This window comes from Entelurus aequoreus, linkage group LG12, assembly GCF_033978785.1.
Source record: "Entelurus aequoreus isolate RoL-2023_Sb linkage group LG12, RoL_Eaeq_v1.1, whole genome shotgun sequence".
Classification (NCBI taxonomy): domain Eukaryota; kingdom Metazoa; phylum Chordata; class Actinopteri; order Syngnathiformes; family Syngnathidae; genus Entelurus; species Entelurus aequoreus.
Window position 1 is genome coordinate 19,860,581 of NC_084742.1, and position 18,358 is coordinate 19,878,938.

Here is an 18,358-nt window from a genome sequence, read left to right on the forward strand (position 1 = left end):
CAGCAACAATAACAATGAGAGCCTCTGCTTCAAGGACTCATGTCCAATCAGTAAATATACTAATACAATATTTGATCAGATTAAAAAAATACAAATATATGTTACATGAGAACAATGTACTGAAATAATAATAAAGACCATGCAGTGTCTAATTTGATCAGATCTTTATTACTAGCAGATAGAAAACCAAGAAGGAAACAATGCACAAAGTAGCAGGACCAGCTAGCGTGGCTGTGAGGACAGTGCTTGGTCTTTCTAGGCTTCTCTACTCTAAATCTTCCAAATAAAACAAACAAAGGCGACGTAAGGCAACATCGAGCTAGCAAGAAAGAAGCTATCCTTAGCGCGGTGGTGGACAATGTTACACAGTAACTATCCTAAATTGAAGATATGTTGAGCTTTCAGTCATGAACGGTGTTCACCAGAAAAGCAACAAACACAGGAGGCGGAGCTCCGAACACACTCGGGTTTGTTAGCGTGCTATTGCTGGTAGCTACGAGAAGGTGGAGCTAAGGATGAAGACCAGTGTTGGCTTTCACAGCCTAAAGAGCCTTGCGCTGCCTCTTCATGAAGGACAAGGAGTAGTCCCCAGGCGGCGTGCTTTTCTGCCTCTTCATCTGGACCTGAGACTGAGCAGTTAGCTGCAGTTTGATGGCGCTGGAGTTCACCTTGGCGGCGCACAACAGCCCCTTCATGCCTTTCATCTTCTCGCTCTGGAAGATGACCACTGGGGCAGCTGGGCAGGGCGATGCCGCCTGCTGCTGAGGGGAGGGCGCCGCGTTGGGGCCAGGGGACTTAGGCTTGCCCTCAGCCCCCTCTGCGCCCCGCTGGCCTTGGGAAGAACGGCGGCGGGCCACACCCTCGCCTACTTTCTTAGGCTGAGGAGGCGCTGCCGCCGCCCCGGTCATCTGGGAGGCTGGGGAGGTCGGGGCAGCAGGGAGGGGAGAGTTCTGTTCCTCCAGTTTGGGCTCTCTGCGGGAACCTCGTCTGCGGCCCTCCCAGGGGTCCTCGCTGGACGCGTCGTCGTCCTCCTGACATTCTGGCTCTTTGGTGATGATGGAGACTTTCTGACGCACCTTGGGACACAAACAACGTCATCTTTAGGTTTCAAAATGACACTACAGGACACTTCATTAAGCACATCTGTGCAGCGACTTCGAGTGCAAGAGCAGCAAGCATGAATGCAAACATGTCACGTTTATTCACACGCCTCCTCCTCACCTGCGCATCAAAGCGGCTGAGGGACTGGACCAGGTAGGTGGCCCAGCCCACATGCAGCACTGGCGTGGGACTGCCCTCCTCCCACTTGCAGATGCCGTCGTAGAAGGAAAGCAGGTGGGCAAAGCATTCTGGGTCCTGCAGGGCAGAGAAGGCGGCTGCCTGCTTTGGCTGCGCCAGGAAACACAGAGAAGACTTTTGTTTGAGGACTTCACTACCCACAATGCAACAGCATCTTCTCTGCAGGCCAAGAACACTTACTTTATCACTGACTTCTCCCACCTCACCGCCCTCAGATGGATTTTCAGCAGCGACGGACGTTTCCTTCAGCAGAGTTGGAATGACGTCGTTTGCAACGTCAAAGAATTCCTTGTAGATCTCCTCGTCCTCACGGAAGTAGTTGTAGCTGCAACAAGAGAGACTTTTTTAGGAATTCAGTTCGCTTTTATTTGCATTAAGACTGTAATGGGGAGATGGGACATATCAAGTTCCTACTAGGACGTCACAAAAATCTGAAAAAATTATGCAAAATATTCCTTAGCATGGAAGGAAATGACAGAACAATGAGGGGGCAGCAGGAGGAAAAGGAAGCTGCTAGATTTCAGCTCAAGGACTATATTTAGCTGCCGAGGTTCACTTTGTGAACCACTGCACACTCTGGTCATGGTGTGAGATTAAACATGAAATATTTTCAATCATTTCTAAACAATAAGTGTATTTATGGCAGCCTTGATATTCCTGTCAGTTGGTGTTGATGCCATGTGGATTGACTGACCTCTTGCGGTCATATGAGGTAATGTCCACACTAAGATGATAATGCTTTATTCTCAGGTGTCCCTGATAAGTGAGTGTTTCCCATACATTCTTTTATTAGTGACGACCCGCCACAAAAAAATTAAGGGGCACCACAAATATAAAATGCTGCTCTCGCCTGGCAATCAGGTTCCACACAACATTAACTATATTATTTGATTTAAAAAATTAGAGTTTGAGGTTCGAGCAAAAGGCTCCCGTAGAAAGTCAAAACACGGTGCAGAGCAGTAGACTGGCTTAGTAGTGCAAAGTTAGCGTCAATATTTGTTTCCAGTTTGGTGAATATATGCCTGTAAGTAGGAATACATTTTCTGTTTAATGTCAATTTTCTTCTGTTAAAATCTAATTTGTTAAATGTTGGTTCAACTTTAAAACAATCTCGATGCTAGTTTTTCCTAGCCTGTCAGTAATCGTCTGTTTGCATTAAGCTAGTGGCATAAGTGCAAACCTTTGTCCTGTATAGTTGCATCTTTTCAGTTTATACAAAACTGTATTGCTGATTTAACATGATTCCTACATTTATGTGCAATTCATGTGTATTTTAATGTACTTTCCTTTGTGTGCTTTGCTTTAATAATAATAATAATAATAATAATGGATCAGATTTATATAGCGCTTTTCTAGACACTCAAAGTGCTTCACAGAGAAGTGAGAACCCATCATTCATTCACACTTGGTGGTGGTAAGCTACATTTGTAGCCACAGCTGCCCTGGGGTAGACTGACGGAAGCGTGGCTGCCAGTTTGCGCCTACGGCCCCTCCGACAAACCACCCATCATTCATCATTCATTCACCAGTGTGAGCTGCACTGGGGGCAAGGGTGAAGTGTCCTGTCCAAGGACACAACGGCAGTGATTTGGATGACAAGAGGCAGGGAGCGAACCTGCAACCCTCAAGTTTCTGGCATGGCTGTTCTACCCACCAAGCCATGCCGCCCCTTTACTGTAACTTCATTGTGAAAACTATCAATTAAAAGCCTCAAGTTTTTTTCCTCTTTAATTTTAAAGACTGTTTATCTTTCTGCCAAATTAATTTCCAACATTCAGGGAGAGAAGAATAACATATGTTAAATAAACCCTAGTGTACAAAGTACAGATCGTGTTGCATCATTGTAGATTCAAGATAAACAGCAAACATTAAAAAAAAATAGATCAAAACAATATAATGTTACAAGAAAAAGATATGTTGAAACTAATAACACAGATTTGTCTTTAATATATGTATAATGTTTTTTAGACTTTCTTTTTATAAAAATACATGCGTCATAGCCAATTATGCAAACTATATGATGTAATCTTAATACCCCTGACCTAACAGCCCTGGCCCCACCCACACTAATAGATTGCCCTTCTTTGGGAAACACTAAGTAACACTAGTGATAAAGTAATGATAATAATAACCAAGTAATTAACTTACTCCTGCATAACCTTGGCGGCGTCAGCCCACGCTCTCAGTGCGTCCCGCACGTTTTTGTGCCTGTAGTGGAAGCCCGCCAGGTACATGTAAGGGTAGATGTGCTCGTTGTGGTAATGTTTCTGGGCTGAACTCACAGCCTGGCGAGAGAGAGCAAAATGAAGCATCTGGTGCCATGAAGAAGAATGACAAGAATCCTTACCTTGAGGTGAATTTCTATTGGGCTCTCCTTCCCTGGGATTGGCTCTTGGTCCTCCAGGTCTGCAAGAGTCCCCATGGCCATTGGATACCTGGCTCAGGGAAAAGTAAAAAGGTTGAGGATAGTGACATCAACATAAGTTTTTGGCATCTTGGCTGCAGCACTCTCACCTGTCCAAGTTGCCTCGGTCATACAGCAACCACAGCAACTTCTGGACAAGAACAATGGGAAAGAAGTGATTAACACTTATTATCTCATGGATGCGTAAAATGCAGGCAAAGCATAATAGGTGGTGTAGCATGATTAGGGCTGTATGAAATCCTTGTTTTTTTGGGATTAGGCTTTTGTTCTCCAACCACAGCCTGCTTTTTGTGCTTTAAGTACAAAGTGTTTATTATGTAAGGTACTTTTTTGAAACCTTTATATTGTTAGCGCAGTCAAACCAGATGTGTACAGCACTGTTATTTTGAAGGGTGGAAGCGTGCTGCTGGGCGCTTGACAGCTGCTATGTTTCTGAGTGGAAAAGAGGCTGTGTTAAAGTTTAAAGAAAATACATGTCAGGCAGCGGCCATTCCGCTTGATAATCAATTACACTTAACATTTTTAGAATTAGCTAGCATTAAAAGTGGTCAAGTTATCAGTAACTTACCAGTGACGATGTTAAAAAGGCTATATATATATATATATATATATATTAGGGCTGCAACTAACGATTATTTTGATAATCGATTAATCTGTCGATTATTACTTCGATTAATAATCGGATAACAGAGACAAACTACATTTCTATCCTTTCCAGTATTTTATTGAAAAAAACAGCATACTGGCACCATGTTCTTTCAACTTGCCAAATAAAACAAGGAAAATGTTACAAAAATGTTTTTCTTTTTTATAAATCAAATCAAATCAACTTTATTTATAAAGCATATTTAAAAATGTACCACAGGGGTAGCCAAAGTGCTGTACAATGGGCAGGTTAAAAGACAACACAAGAGAAACGAGCAAGCACAACAACACAAACAGAGCACGATAATAGGAGAGATATGTTGGAGCGAGGTTGTTCAGACATTTAAAAACAAATAGTAGGAGTTTAAAATTGATTCGGTAACGCACAGGGAGCCAGTGAAGGGACGCTAGTATAGGGGTAATGTGCTCACGCCTGCGGGTCTGTGTTAACAGCTGCAGGCGGGCGAGGGAGGCCTGGCTAATAAAAATCTCCTTGTTAGCAAAATATTAAAAACACACAAAGACGGACACAACGGATCAATGTACCCGGACTATGGACTTAAAAAGTTACATACCGTGAGTTCTATCCTCCATCCATGGCTGCAACAAACTATCCGTACTGTTTTCCTCCGCCATTTTTCGAATGTTTCCAGCAAAGGAGACGGCGTCGTCACGTGAGTTGCACATGAAACATCATTGGCTGGCTTACCCCCACCTCATGAGACGTAGCCTCAGCGCCGCCGTGGCACTGTTTTGTACTGTTTTTGTACTTATTTTGATTATTGTTTCTCAGCTGTTTGTAAACGTTGCAGTTTATAAATAAAGGTTTATTAAAAATTAATTTTTTATTTTTTTTTAAAACGTAGCCTCAGCGCATGCGCATAGCATAGATCCAACGAATCGATGACTAAATTAATCGCCAAATATTTTTATAATCTATTTTAATCGATTAGTTGTTGCAGCCCTATTATTTATATTTATATATATATATACATACATGTACACATTTTGTGGGGTAGAGAACTGTTTTCCTCTCAACGTTATTTAGTTTTTTTGCTTGGCATCCCAAACATTCTGCAGTAAGCAAGTGGTGTACTGAATATTATAAGACTTGTATTTCAAGTTAACATTTACTAAACAACAGTTTCAAATGATAAATTATTATTTGTATTATTTAATTATTTGTATACATCAGTGCTTCGCATCCAGTGCTTTGGGAAACAGCAAACGGTGACTAACATTGTGGAGTTTTTTTTAACCCAACTACTGTAGCTTATATTTAATTAACATACACTAAAGTGCAGTTTGAATTTGAGGTACTGTAAAATAATGTGCACCAACACATAATACAAGTTTAATGATTATTTCAGAAACAAAATGTTTTTTATCCAAAAACTCAAAAATTATTTGAAGTGTCTGTCTGCAGAGTTTTTAGTACATGTTATATCAGAGGAGTTGAATCTTTGCAAACACAAAAACAAAAAGTCTGATTAAAAAATATTTAGATATAAAAAAATATTTTTCTGATTAAACTAGTGGTTGTGTTGATTCTCCCAGTCAGGATCAATATAGTAGTTCAGTCACAAAGACATTCTGTGCCTGCCTGCTTGCCAGTCCGCATTCAGGGCAGGATGACTAATGAGCTGCTGGTAAAACTAAAGTCTGTCACTGAAGTTTTTGCTTCTTCTCAACATTGTGTTTCAACTTATATGCTAGTGTTGGTCATATTTATTTATTTTGTTCTTCTGGGCTGTACTTCCAGCTGTGTAAGGGGGAAGAGGCACAACGCAGATTGAACATTAATTACGTTGTGACTAGGGTTGGGTATCGTTTGAATTCGAACGATTCCGATTCCAATTCTTTGTTTCGATTCCGATTCCTGTCGATTCTCGGTTCCGATTCTTTTAAGAGGCAGGGTCAAAAAAAAGTTTAGGATATTTTAAATGAGCTAGCTAACCTACAGTCTTTCTGAATGAAATAGTCTGACATTCTCCATCAATTTTAATTCTATTAACTTTTTATGAACTTTACTATAAATTCCTCACAGGGCTGTTTTCAACTAGAATATAAATATCAAATCTATGAACTTGAATATAAATATTATAAATTCTGAATACATTTTCCCAGGGGTACACTTTCCTCAAGAGAGCTTTATTTTTAAAAACCTCATGAAAACACATTTACACACACAAGTGTATGATGCTGCAGGTACTTAAAAATGTTACCGTGCTCCCACTGATGGGCTAACCTGGTGCAGAAAAGCAAATAAACAATAAGAAACAACTTGCAAAACCCAGTCCAGATTAGCAGCAGGTGCAGTATAAAATCAGAGACAGTTCTTGTTTAGGAAAATGACCATATCCGCCTTCTCAGGCATGATGCGTGAGCGTTCTGGACAGATAGTGTCTCCTGCTGTGGAAAATACACGTTCGCTGGGTGTGGAAGAAGCTTGAACGCATAAATAGGAGAAAGCGCGATCTGACAGCAAAGGATAAGTCTTTTGTTGGTTCCACCGGACCATCACCATGCAGCAGGGTCGTCAGACATAAGTATCGGTGGAACGTCCTGGTACATCTGCAGCTCTCTCTCCACTCGTTTCTTGATGGACATGGAGCTCTATTATTTTGCGGTTATTTCATTCTTTTTTTGTAAGGAAAGCCACACTTTCGACCGCCGACGCCCGCTATCCATGCTTGAGCTTGACTGACTCGCTCGGCTATGCTAACACTTCCGGCGGTGGGCGCTTCTTCGTTGGTGCTCAGCGGCTTCTTCTTCCGGTTCGGCGGACATATATATATATTTTTTTTTCCGGTCGACGGACTGGGTATCGAAAATAGGAATCGAAATTTAAACTTTTGAACGATTCCGGGAGAATCGGAAAGTTAGTCCCGGTTCCAATCGATACTCGATACCCAACCCTAGTTGTGACGAGCCTGACTTTTGCGACGGTGGACAGGGACGTGCACGCATCACAGCTTCAAGTACATTAGCAAGCTGAGGGAAACCCTGCGTCAGGCCTGACTTTTCCCTTTGAATGTTCAGTTATGTTGTATTCAGCCTTCTTGAGGTAGACATACATTTTCTTTTGGAATGGAACACATTATTTGTGATGTACAGAGTTAGTAAATTGCAACTGCCCAAGCCTCGTCTTGCTTTGAAGGTAAATAATTATAGAAATTACTATTTGACTACATTTAACTTTCTTTGCTAAACCTATACATGAGTTTTTAAATTGTAAATTTGCCTTCTAAGTTATAAGGAGGGTTCATTACACGTTAGACATTTTCTCTACTTGGACATCAGGTATTAGGGTTATGGAAATATCTCTTCTGTCCCACACATGTGAGGTGGTACAGGAAATAAAAGAAACTAACCAAGAAAAACAGTTTTAAGGAGTGGGAGTAGTAAACATAAATGTAGGTAAAAATGCTAAATAACTAGCATGGACTCCAAAGGGTTAATGTTGTTTGTGAGTGTGTGATGTATGCTGCTGACCTGCTGTAGCTGCAGGAGCTCAGAGCTATCTGTGTGCAGATCCAGTGAAGGGTTAATGGCACAAACCATGAAGGCTACCTCCATGTTTCTGTCACATTTCATGTAGGATCCCTTTAGATAGAGCCAGCTCTGAAGCAGAGACAAAAATTTCAGCAACGTTTCGTACGTTTGGAGTGTCAAGTGCGGCTCACCTTTTCGCTGACTCCCGCTGTGACTGTCTGTCCTCGCCTGTCCTCATTACCCTTGCCGTGCCAGGTGACCTCAGCTGTTTCTTCTCCATTCTTGCCAAATATGACCCAGGCGTGGTCCTCGGACAGAGCCAGGTGCACATCCTTCAGACCCAGGACTTGGCAGGCTGCCACCACAGCAAAAGCCACCCCCGAGCTATCCAGCTTGGTCCCTTTATAAAAGATGACATCGGTTTGGTAGGAAAACAAGACGCCTACAGTCTAGCTTGTCTTACCAGTGATGAGGCTAAAGAGAGACTGGATATGAGCTCGATCTTTAAAGTACGAGCGACTCAGACTGTTCCAAATCACGTCGGAAACTTTCTTCACCAACTCGCGACTCGAGCCGGCGGATGTCCTCCTGTACTGCGACAGGTCCACTGCCCCGCGGATCTGTGCTGTGAAGCGCTCATACAGCGCCGAGAGCATACCCAGCTCTACAGTAGGGAAGCACGAGTTGGGACAGTCTGGCTCCAGTGGCTCAAAGCGCACGCCGGGCACGTTGACAGGCACCACGCGGTTGACGGCCAGGAAGTGCTCGACGAAGCCCAGGACCAGCGAGAGGAGGGCTAAGTCCGGCTCGGACTTGCGGAGTTCGGCGTCGAAGAGCTGAACAACGCCGTCAATCCCCCGCAGGGGAAAGTGCTTCTTCTGGGACGTGTGCAACCCCATCATGTCTTCTCAGCTTCACCTGCGCTGTAAGACAATTCAAAAAAGAAGAAATTATTAGGCAACAATATACCATATACTATTATCAACTATTATAAGAAAAATTAATACAGCTGCAAAAAGCACCAGTACATCATTACAGCTGCATGTGTCAAACGTGTTACCATTCATTTCAAATCAAAAACAATTTTGCAGCTGTAATCAGTCAATGCACTCATTATACAAATGCATAATATTTGTTAATTATTTACCAATATATGTTAAAGGCTGTGTTAGGGCTGGGCATTTATGGAAAAAATCTATATCACGATTAATTGAACCTTTTACCTCGATTTTGGTTAACGTGCGATTATTTTACTCTACGCTCACACTATTCTTTTTGGTCAACTTCCTCCTTATTGTAGTCAAAGAGTGTTTAAACTACTAAAACAGAATTCATTTTGGCTACACAGTGCTCACAACGTCCTGTTGGTTCTGTTTTTCAGTTTTCCTCCATGACACTTCCATGTAGCGGACTGAATGAAAGTGTTACTTGGTTGCAGCAGCTTCTTCTGCTGGGTTCCGCTTTGCAACACCTGGCTTCCTGTGACGTAACTACACAATCAGTACTGTAGTTTAAGGGAATGGTGTATATGTACAGTAGAGAGTCACAACAATCTAAATCATTTACATGGCAGTTTACTTTTCAATTATTTTTCAATTAATCGTCCAGCTCTAAACTGTGACTATCTTTTGCTAAACTTTTATAAACTGTGTTTTAACTTTCTTTGTAATGTCTTATAGGTAAGTACTAAAACGTTTTCTGACTTCGGTAGAATACAATGATGGCCACTGGCCAATGCATGCAATAAGATAGAATTGAATAGAACGTGTGTTAGTTTATAATTTGCCCCGTCAGTACCCTTCTTTGTACAGCAGCTGGCTCCCTTGTAAAAAGAATGCACATTTTGGGGTCACTTAGGGGCCAGACAGAATCAGGAATCAACCACTGAATGGTTTGGTAATGTAAGAGCCATACCACATGATTTATGATACTTGAAGGTATGACGTGCATTATGGAGGAAGGGCTATACCTCCACCCAATCAGAAAAGCGCTCTCTCTCTCTTTGAGTTGATCTATAAAAGTCCGTGCATAGATTACTCCTGGTCCTATTTTACTTTTCAACAGACTTTAAATTCTCCTTTTGTTGGAAAACTTGTTTGAAGCAGCGCGTGGAAATGGTCAACGAGCCTGACGGACGCCCAGGTTATCAAAAAGAAAAAAAAGGTAAAATAAATAAATAAAAAATCTTTAAAAAAAACAACCTGGATTCACACTAAAATTTGATCAAGTTGATAAATATCGATGAAAAAAGTGCATAACAAACTGAAAGTGCAAGCAACACAAAGCAACAAATGCCATTTTACTTCAGAACACGCGCCGCACTGTTAGCATGATGGTTGAACTTTCTCATCACTCTCCCTTTCCCCCAGTAAGCTCCTCTGGCCACAGGGCAAGCTACTGCTCTGGCTGGTGAAGAAATCATTAATCATCTTGCAGGAGAAGCAATTGCATTAATAAGTGACTTTTCTCTCGACCTGCTATTATGTCCTGAATAAATGTAAACATTTTTGGACTTGATAGATTATTTTGTCTTTCCATTAAAAAAAAGTAACCGGGCAAACCAAATCTACCATGAAAAACTGCAGAAATATTGTTGGAAGGTTCTTTAAAGAAGAAAAAGGCAATAATCAAAAAATAGCTGTTTATTTAACAAAAGAGCACATGTTTCTGAACATGGAGTGTGTGTATGTGCGAATATGTGAAAAAATTATCCCAGGGAATCACGATCTTCCCAAATCTAAGAAATACATTTGAGATTCACATTTTAGGCAGACTCATGCAGCCCTGATTAATATTTGTTGTTTTTAGATTCGTAATCGTCTGGTTCGGCATTAAATTAACTTCCAAAGAGTTTTCTGCTGCTCTTTATAGGAGGTGCCTGAAATGGCAGACCGGTAGGAATAAAAAATAAAAATAAATCAAGAACTAAAAGAAAAAAATACACAAAATGTTCCCTATACACTCCCACGCATAAGGCAAGTCAAAAGAAAAGTCAATGTATTATTGCGATTGCTTCTCACACAAGATAATGAATGATAACCAGCGTGGAGGAAGTGTCAGCTGTCATGTCAATAACAGTGTAGAGCAGGGGTGTCAAACTCGTTTTCATTGAGGGCCACATCGCAGTAATGGTTGTCCTCAGAGGGCCGTTTTAACAATGAGTAATATATGAATAATGTATAAATAAATACATTAACAATAATTTTTTTTTTTTTAAACAAAAGTTGGAATAAAAATATTTAAATTTTACTTTAAAAACTGGCAGCTCAGTCACCAGAATTTTACAGTAAAAGCAGCGTTTTATTTACAGCATATACATTTTTTTAAATTAATGGAATGGAAAAAAAATGCCACTGTTTTTAGCTGTAAAATTCAAGCAACAGAGCTGCCAGCTTTGTTTTGAACGTAAAATCTTGTTTTAATGTTTTTTGTTTGTTTGTTTTTTAATGTTTTACTGTCTTACTGTATATGGGAAAAAACAGTGCTGAAATGTATTTTACGGTAAAAAAGTCAGTCGGCGGAATTTAACCGTAAAATCTATTGTCAATTTCACAGTCTACAATTTGATTGATGATTTGTTTTGAAATCATAAGTCAAGCAGATATTTATGTACAGTATTTATCTCTATTTTAACAAAAAATATTTTTGAAATACAATATTTTGATTTTGATGATATTGAATTTTGAACAGATGTGGGTAGTAATGCGCTACATTTAGTCCGGTTACATCTACTTGAGTAACTTTTGGGATAAATTGTACTTCTAAGAGTAGTTTTAATGCAACATACTTTTACTTTTACTTGAGTATATTTATAGAGAAGAAACGCTACTTTTACTCCACTCCATTTATCTACATTCAGCTCGCTACTCGCTACTGATTTTTATCGATCTGTTAATGCACGCTTTGTTTGTTTTGGTTTGTCAGACAGACCTTCAAAGTAGGATCTATCGCATGCCTGCGTTTCACCAATCAAATACAGTCACTGGTGACGTTTGACTCCGTTTCACCAATCACATGCAGTCACTGGTGACGTTTGACTTCGTTTCACCAATCAAACAGAGCCAGGCGGTCACATGATTAACAAGCGTAAGCTTACAAAATGAACTCAACGTCAAATTTGAGGAAGCAAATCGCGGTAATGTTAGTAGATATTTTGCCTGTCACCGTAGGCTGATGTTAGCTTCCCTGCTTGATTGATTGAAACTTTTATTAGTAGATTGCACAGTGAAGTACATATTCCGTACAATTGACGACTAAATGGTAACACCCGAATAAGTTTTTCAACTTGTTTAAATCGGGGTCCACTTAAATTGATTCATGATACAGATATATACTATATGCTATGAATCACTGTCAAATGTACATCGTGTGGGGACATTTATTAACGTACTGCAGCCTCATAGACACACACACACACACACACACACACACACACACACACACACACACACACACACACACACACACACACACACACACACACACACACACACACACACACACACACACACACACACACACACACACACACACACACACACACACACACACACACACACAGAAACACCAATCAGTGTGTTCCCAGATGCAGCCCACACCTATCAGTTTATGGTTTGCGTAAAGGCAAACTTTTTATTTTCCTTTGTTATCTCTGCCTACTGAGCCTATGGTGCTGTTAAGTTATTGTGGCTCAATTTACCTTAATTTTTTTTTTTTATGTTAATGTATTATTATTTAATATATATTATTGTTGTTTGCTCTTGAACACATCATAATTATCCCCTCAGCTCCCCCCAAAATGGATTAACTTGCTGGAATAAAAAAGACAATATAACATACATCCATAAACGCGGATGCATATGAAAAAGTGCAATATATTTATCTTTACAGTAACCTATTTATTTATTTATATCTGCACCTTATTGCTTTTTTATCCTGCACTACCATGAGCTAATGCAACGAAATGTCGTTCTTATCTGTACTGTAAAGTTCAAATTTGAATGACAATAAAAAGGAAGTCTAAGTTTTGGTCTAAGTTTTAGTTGCTAAAGAGATATTCCTGGCTCTGAATTTGCTCATTGCTATTTTTATGTTTTTGTGCATTATTTGTTGCCGTCATCATTAAACGAACAGGTGACTCATCAGTTACTCAGTACTTGAATAGTTTTTTCACAACATACTTTTTACTTTTACTCAAGTAAATATTTGGGTGACTACTCCTTACTTTTACTTGAGTAATAAATCTCTAAAGTAACAGTACTCTTACTTGAGTACAATTTCTGGCTACTCTACCCACCTCTGATTTTAAAAGATATGCAATTGCATGCAGTACATAATTTTTAATGTCAAAAAGGAAAGAACAGATATATTCAGTAAGAAAAGATTAAGCATTTTATTAACGCATATTATTTCCAGGCTTTCGCAGGCCACATAAAAGAATGTGGTGGGCTTTGATTAAATTGACAGCGTTATATTAAAATTTTATGAGAATATTTCTGTTTGACTACGTACTTGAATCCTTCCACAGGCTAAATAATGATCGATTAAAATAATCACAATACAATATAGTTTCTGCTCATGTTGAACTTGCTGCACGCAAAAGAGATAGATAAGTGTGAGTCATTGTATGATGTCACATGTTCCATCAGTACAGCTAACCTGGGCTACATTGCGCTCTAGTGGGCGGGGCACTCTCCCGTCAAATACACGCACAATAAATACAATAAATAATACACTTATAGACGCCTTTTCAAGTTTAATGTGATCGGTAATGCCGAAAGATATCGCTTCCAAGCCAACAGGAATCGATATAATACCTGTCCATTGTATTGTGATCTCGCTATTGTATGTGTTAGCATGTGGCTAACCGGCTAACTTTGCAAAGTTTGGCAAAATACGCGTCAGTAATATTTGCTCGAAACGTGTCTTGGTTCTCCGAATGAAAGCTTCGATCATTTAAATAAATAAGCAGCGTAAAGTCAAGAGAAGAGGCCAAACTAATCGTTAGGTAAACGCTTTAAGGAGACATCTGCGGGAGCAAGCTGGCTTGAATGAGCGGGCGATCAGGTGCAGCTAGCTGGCTAACAGCGGCTAGCTGGTCAAACTAGACCGGTTTAGATAACCGCTTGTCGAGCAGGAAGTCTCGTCAAACTGCTTGCTGTAGTTTAACTACCGGATATCTCGCTCCAGTCTCCTAATAACGCTAGTATGTAAAGAACAACGTACCCGGTTCCTCAGTGTGGTAGCCACATGTTTTTTGTTTGTGTCCCACTTCTTTTGCCGCGCACTTCAGGCTGCCCGAGAGTCACCCGGCGTGCGTCATCACGTTTACGTAACATGACGTCACTCGCGAGTGTTTCATGTGCAGTCGGAAAACTGAAAGTTACTCGAACAATCGTCGCCGTTCATTATCTACATTTCTTCAAAGTACATAAAGTATATTTAAACAAATACATGACTATGTATGGTTATGGAATACGTTTATTTCGAACATACATACAGTTGTAATATAATAAAACACATAACTAGTCGACAGAAAAGAGCTGCATTATTATCATTATTAACAAAGGAAGGCTTTTTGATTGATTGATTGAAACTTTTATTAGTAGATTGCACAGTACAGTACATATTCCGTACAATTCACCACTAAATGATGACACCCGAATACGTTTTTCAACATGTTTAAGTCGGGGTCCATGTAAATCAATTCATGGTATGGCAGCCTGTTAATTGTATTACGTTCAGAAATATGATTCCTTTGGATATCCGGCGACAAAGTATGACAGCCACGATTTAATAAGAGGTGTCAAGTCCAGTAATAACAATACTACCATTCTGTTTAAATCAAAACATGTTTTTTAAAAGTACATTAAAAAAAGCCATGTTGTTATACCCATTGACTCAACTGGGTATTATTGGAATAAATTTCGTTCTTTAATGGCATAAAAAGCATTCAAAGGGAGAAAAATATGCATCTACAGCAAACTTACTGCTGTACACAATGGCAACATGCACAACACAAATGTATTATTAATACATATTTTATGTCTCACTTTATTTTGGCTGTATTAATCAATAATGTAAACTATTTGCATGTTTTGTCATCAGAAGCCATAAAGCTAGAAACAAGGGTTCTATTCAGACGACCATATATGTACAACCTCGGCTGTAACCCTAATTAGTGCAATTATAATTGATCAGTACATCACATGTCATTCTCAACACATGCAGTAGCATCCCTTTAGAAATCCCTTTTTGCTAATTCACAGTAAAAACGCAACATATATCCAAGTGTATGAGGGGTACATCAGTACAATTCTCATAATAAAAACAACACTTTAAAACAGAATACTAAAACAAAATGTCAACAGTGGGAAAAAAAAGAACCAAATGTGATTCCAGTAACACATTTTGAGCAAAATGTGCATTTTGGTGCCCTTGACAGCACACCCTGCCTCACCCAGCCACCCCTGGGGCATGGCTGGCCTCACAGCGACTGGTAGCCATCGGTCCTCCTCTTGCGGCCCAACAGGTAGACCACCACTACCACCACAATAAGCACCAGCAGCGTGACCCCTACTCCAATGGCCACGCGATAATCTGGCTGGTCGGCTGCACACGGATCAGCTGAAAAAAAAAATACACAATTTGTTCAATGAATGTTTGCATTAAATCATTGCAGAAAAGTCATGCTTCATCAGAAAAGTATACATGCAGATTTTCCCAAGTCCAAGCTGAATAAAGCATATCAAATGAAAACATATCTGCTCATGTGCATTAGTGTAACAAGGGAGGGTGTAGCCTAAGGTGATCAATACCTTTATATAAAAAGGTGTGTACAATTTTAAGAGCTTTATGTCCTCTGGCTCAATGGATCAAAAAAGAACATTGGACTAACTGTAAAGTCAAACGTTGGAACAAGACTTTCAAAAAGAATGCAGCACCAAATCAAATTGATGGAAAAAAAAGGGTGATAGTTAAAATGCTGTTTTTCATGTCCATCCATCCATCCATTTTCTTCCGCTTATCCGAGATCGAGTCGCAGGGGCAGCAGCCCAAGAAGAGAAGCCCAGACTTCCCTCTCCCCAGCCACTGGGGATCCCGACGCGTTCCCAGGCCAGCCGGGAGACATAGTCTTCCCAACGTGTCCTGGGTCTTCCCCTAGGCCTTCTGCCGGTCGAACGGGCCCCAAACACCTAGGGAGGGTGGCATCCTGAGCAGATGCCCGAACCACCTCATCTGGCTCCTCTCGATGTGGAGGAGCAGCGGCTTTACTTTGAGCTCTCAGAGCTTCTCACCCTATCTCTAAGGGAGAGACCCGCCACCCGGTGGAGGAAACTCATTTCGGCCGCTTGTACCTGTGATCTTGTCCTTTTGGTCATAACCCAAAGCTCTTGACCATAGGTGAGGATGGGAACGTAGACCGACCGGTAAAGTGAGAGCTTTGCCTTCCGGCTCAGCTCCTTCTTCACCACAACGGATCGATACAGCGTCCGCATTACTGAAGACACTGCACCGATCTGCCTGTCGATCTCACAATCTACTCTTCCCCCACTCGTGAGCAAGACTCCTAGGTACTTGAACTCCTCCACTTGGGAAAAGATCTCCTCCCCAACTTGGAGATGGCACTCCACCCTTTCCCGGGCGAGAACCATGGACTCGGACTTGGAGGTGCTGATTCTCATTCCAGTCGCTTCACACTCAGCTGCGAACCGATCCAGTGAGAGCTGAAGATCCTGGCCAGATGAAGCCATCAGGACCACATCATCTGCAAAAAGCAGAGACCTAATCTTGCAGCCACCAAACCGGATCCCCTCAACGCCCTGACTGCGCCTGGAAATTATGTCCATGAAGGTTATGAACAGAATCGGTGACAAAGGGCAGTCTTGGCGGAGTCCAACCCTCACTGGAAACGGGTCCGACTTACTGCCGGCAATGCGGACCAAGCTCTGACACGGATCATACAGGGAGCAGACCGCCACAATCAGACAGTCCGATACCCCATACTCTCTGAGCACTCCCCACAGGACTTCCCGGGGGACACGGTCGAATGCCTTCTCCAAGTCCACAAAGCACATGTAGACTGGTTGGGCAAACTTCCATGCACCCTCAAGGACCCTGTCGAGAGTATAGAGCTGGTCTACCGTTCCACGACCAGGACGAAAACCACAATGTTCCTTCTTGATCCGAGGTTCGACTATCCGGCGTAGCCTCCTCTCCAGTACACCTGAATAGACCTTACCGGGAAAGGCTGAGGAGTGTGATCCCACGATAGTGGGAACACACCCTCCGGTTCCCCTTCTTAAAGAGAGGAACCACCACCCTGTTTTTCATGTACTCATCATAATTGTGTACAAAAATCCAAAGCCGACATTTACTTTCTAATAAAGATTTAGCTTTGAGCAATATGTTGGCTTGTACTTTAGTTGCTCAATGATAACAATCATGCTGAAAAATTCTACTTGATTAATTATTAAAAATGCATTAAAAAGATGCTAATTCAATGTAATCTCAGAGCATTCAATCGATTGCAACACGCCTCTTTAGTTTGTTTTAGAAGACGTTTTGCCTCTCATCCGAGTCAGCTTCATCAGTTCGTGCTCATAGACTTAGATTGGTCAGATGTAGTTGCGATCGATGAGTGCCCTGAGATTACAATGACCTGGATGAATGACAACATTCATAGACACTAATCCAATCAATCTAATCAGTATATGATAAACTATCTAAAGTAAACATCCACATGTTAAATTTAAAAGATGACAAAGCAATTTAGTTTCATATCTAATAATATATTTTATGAATTAGGATTGGCAACACTAAATTGGCCCTAGTGTGTGAATGTGAGTGTGAATGTTGTCTGTCTATCTGTGTTGGCCCTGTGATGAGGTGGCGACTTGTCCAGGGTGTACCCCGCCTTCCGCCCGAATGCAGTTGAGATAGGCTCCAGCACCCCCCGCGACCCCAAAAAGGGACAAGCGGTAGAAAATGGATGGATGGATGGAATTAATTTGGTTATTTTGCCAAATAAACAAGTCTTGGGCCAAACAAAATCTGCCAGAGTCACACTTTGCACATCCCTAATGTACACTGTAGGTCCACTTTGAATTAAAAAAAAGTTATTGGCCAGAGGAGACGTCATCGAGTAAAATACCTTCTACATATTCCGAGTAAATTAATATGCTTACTGGTGCCAAATTCATTGCTCTTGGTCAGATTGAAGGCCTGCATCCTGTCTTGCTTGACATCCAAATACAGTCCATTCCCCATGTCGAGTGACTCGCTCTTGCAGGAGTACGAGTGGCCGATTTTTGCGGCAAAGCTTCTCATCGACTTGTTGCTGGCGGCGTACTGTCCGTTGGCTGGAACAGTCAAACATAGCATGGCATTGTAAACAAGATGCAATAGCGATAAGGGCAACACACCAAAGAAAATTGTTAGCCAGCATGACCTAAAAACATTAATCATCAAAAAGTACAAGTATACATATACATT

The 18,358-nt window shown here is 41.0% G+C and overlaps 2 protein-coding genes across 3 annotated transcripts in view; both read right to left on the reverse strand.

Moving 5' to 3' along the window:
* Window positions 1–149: 149 nt before the first annotated feature.
* On the reverse strand, window positions 150–14,226 carry LOC133661680 (menin-like). The gene is made up of 10 exons (XM_062065074.1): window positions 14,090–14,226; window positions 8,328–8,787; window positions 8,056–8,264; window positions 7,865–7,993; window positions 3,814–3,854; window positions 3,647–3,734; window positions 3,448–3,584; window positions 1,480–1,624; window positions 1,222–1,389; window positions 150–1,076 (listed from the first exon to the last, which is right to left on the reverse strand). Exons 2-10 carry the CDS (start codon window positions 8,764–8,766, stop codon window positions 543–545), a joined length of 1,890 nt encoding a protein of 629 aa, XP_061921058.1. The 5' UTR covers window positions 8,767–8,787; window positions 14,090–14,226; the 3' UTR covers window positions 150–542.
* Window positions 14,227–14,326: 100 nt separating this feature from the next.
* Window positions 14,327–18,358, reverse strand: part of LOC133661687 (macrosialin-like) — an 11,867-nt gene continuing 7,835 nt past the window's right edge. For both annotated transcript variants that reach the window (XM_062065083.1, XM_062065084.1), the window contains exons 5-6: window positions 18,052–18,225; window positions 14,327–15,490 (exon numbers count right to left, since the gene is read on the reverse strand). In XM_062065083.1, coding sequence (XP_061921067.1) covers window positions 15,351–15,490; window positions 18,052–18,225 — 314 coding nt within the window. In that variant the 3' untranslated portion in view covers window positions 14,327–15,350. The remainder of the gene's footprint in view (window positions 15,491–18,051; window positions 18,226–18,358) is intronic.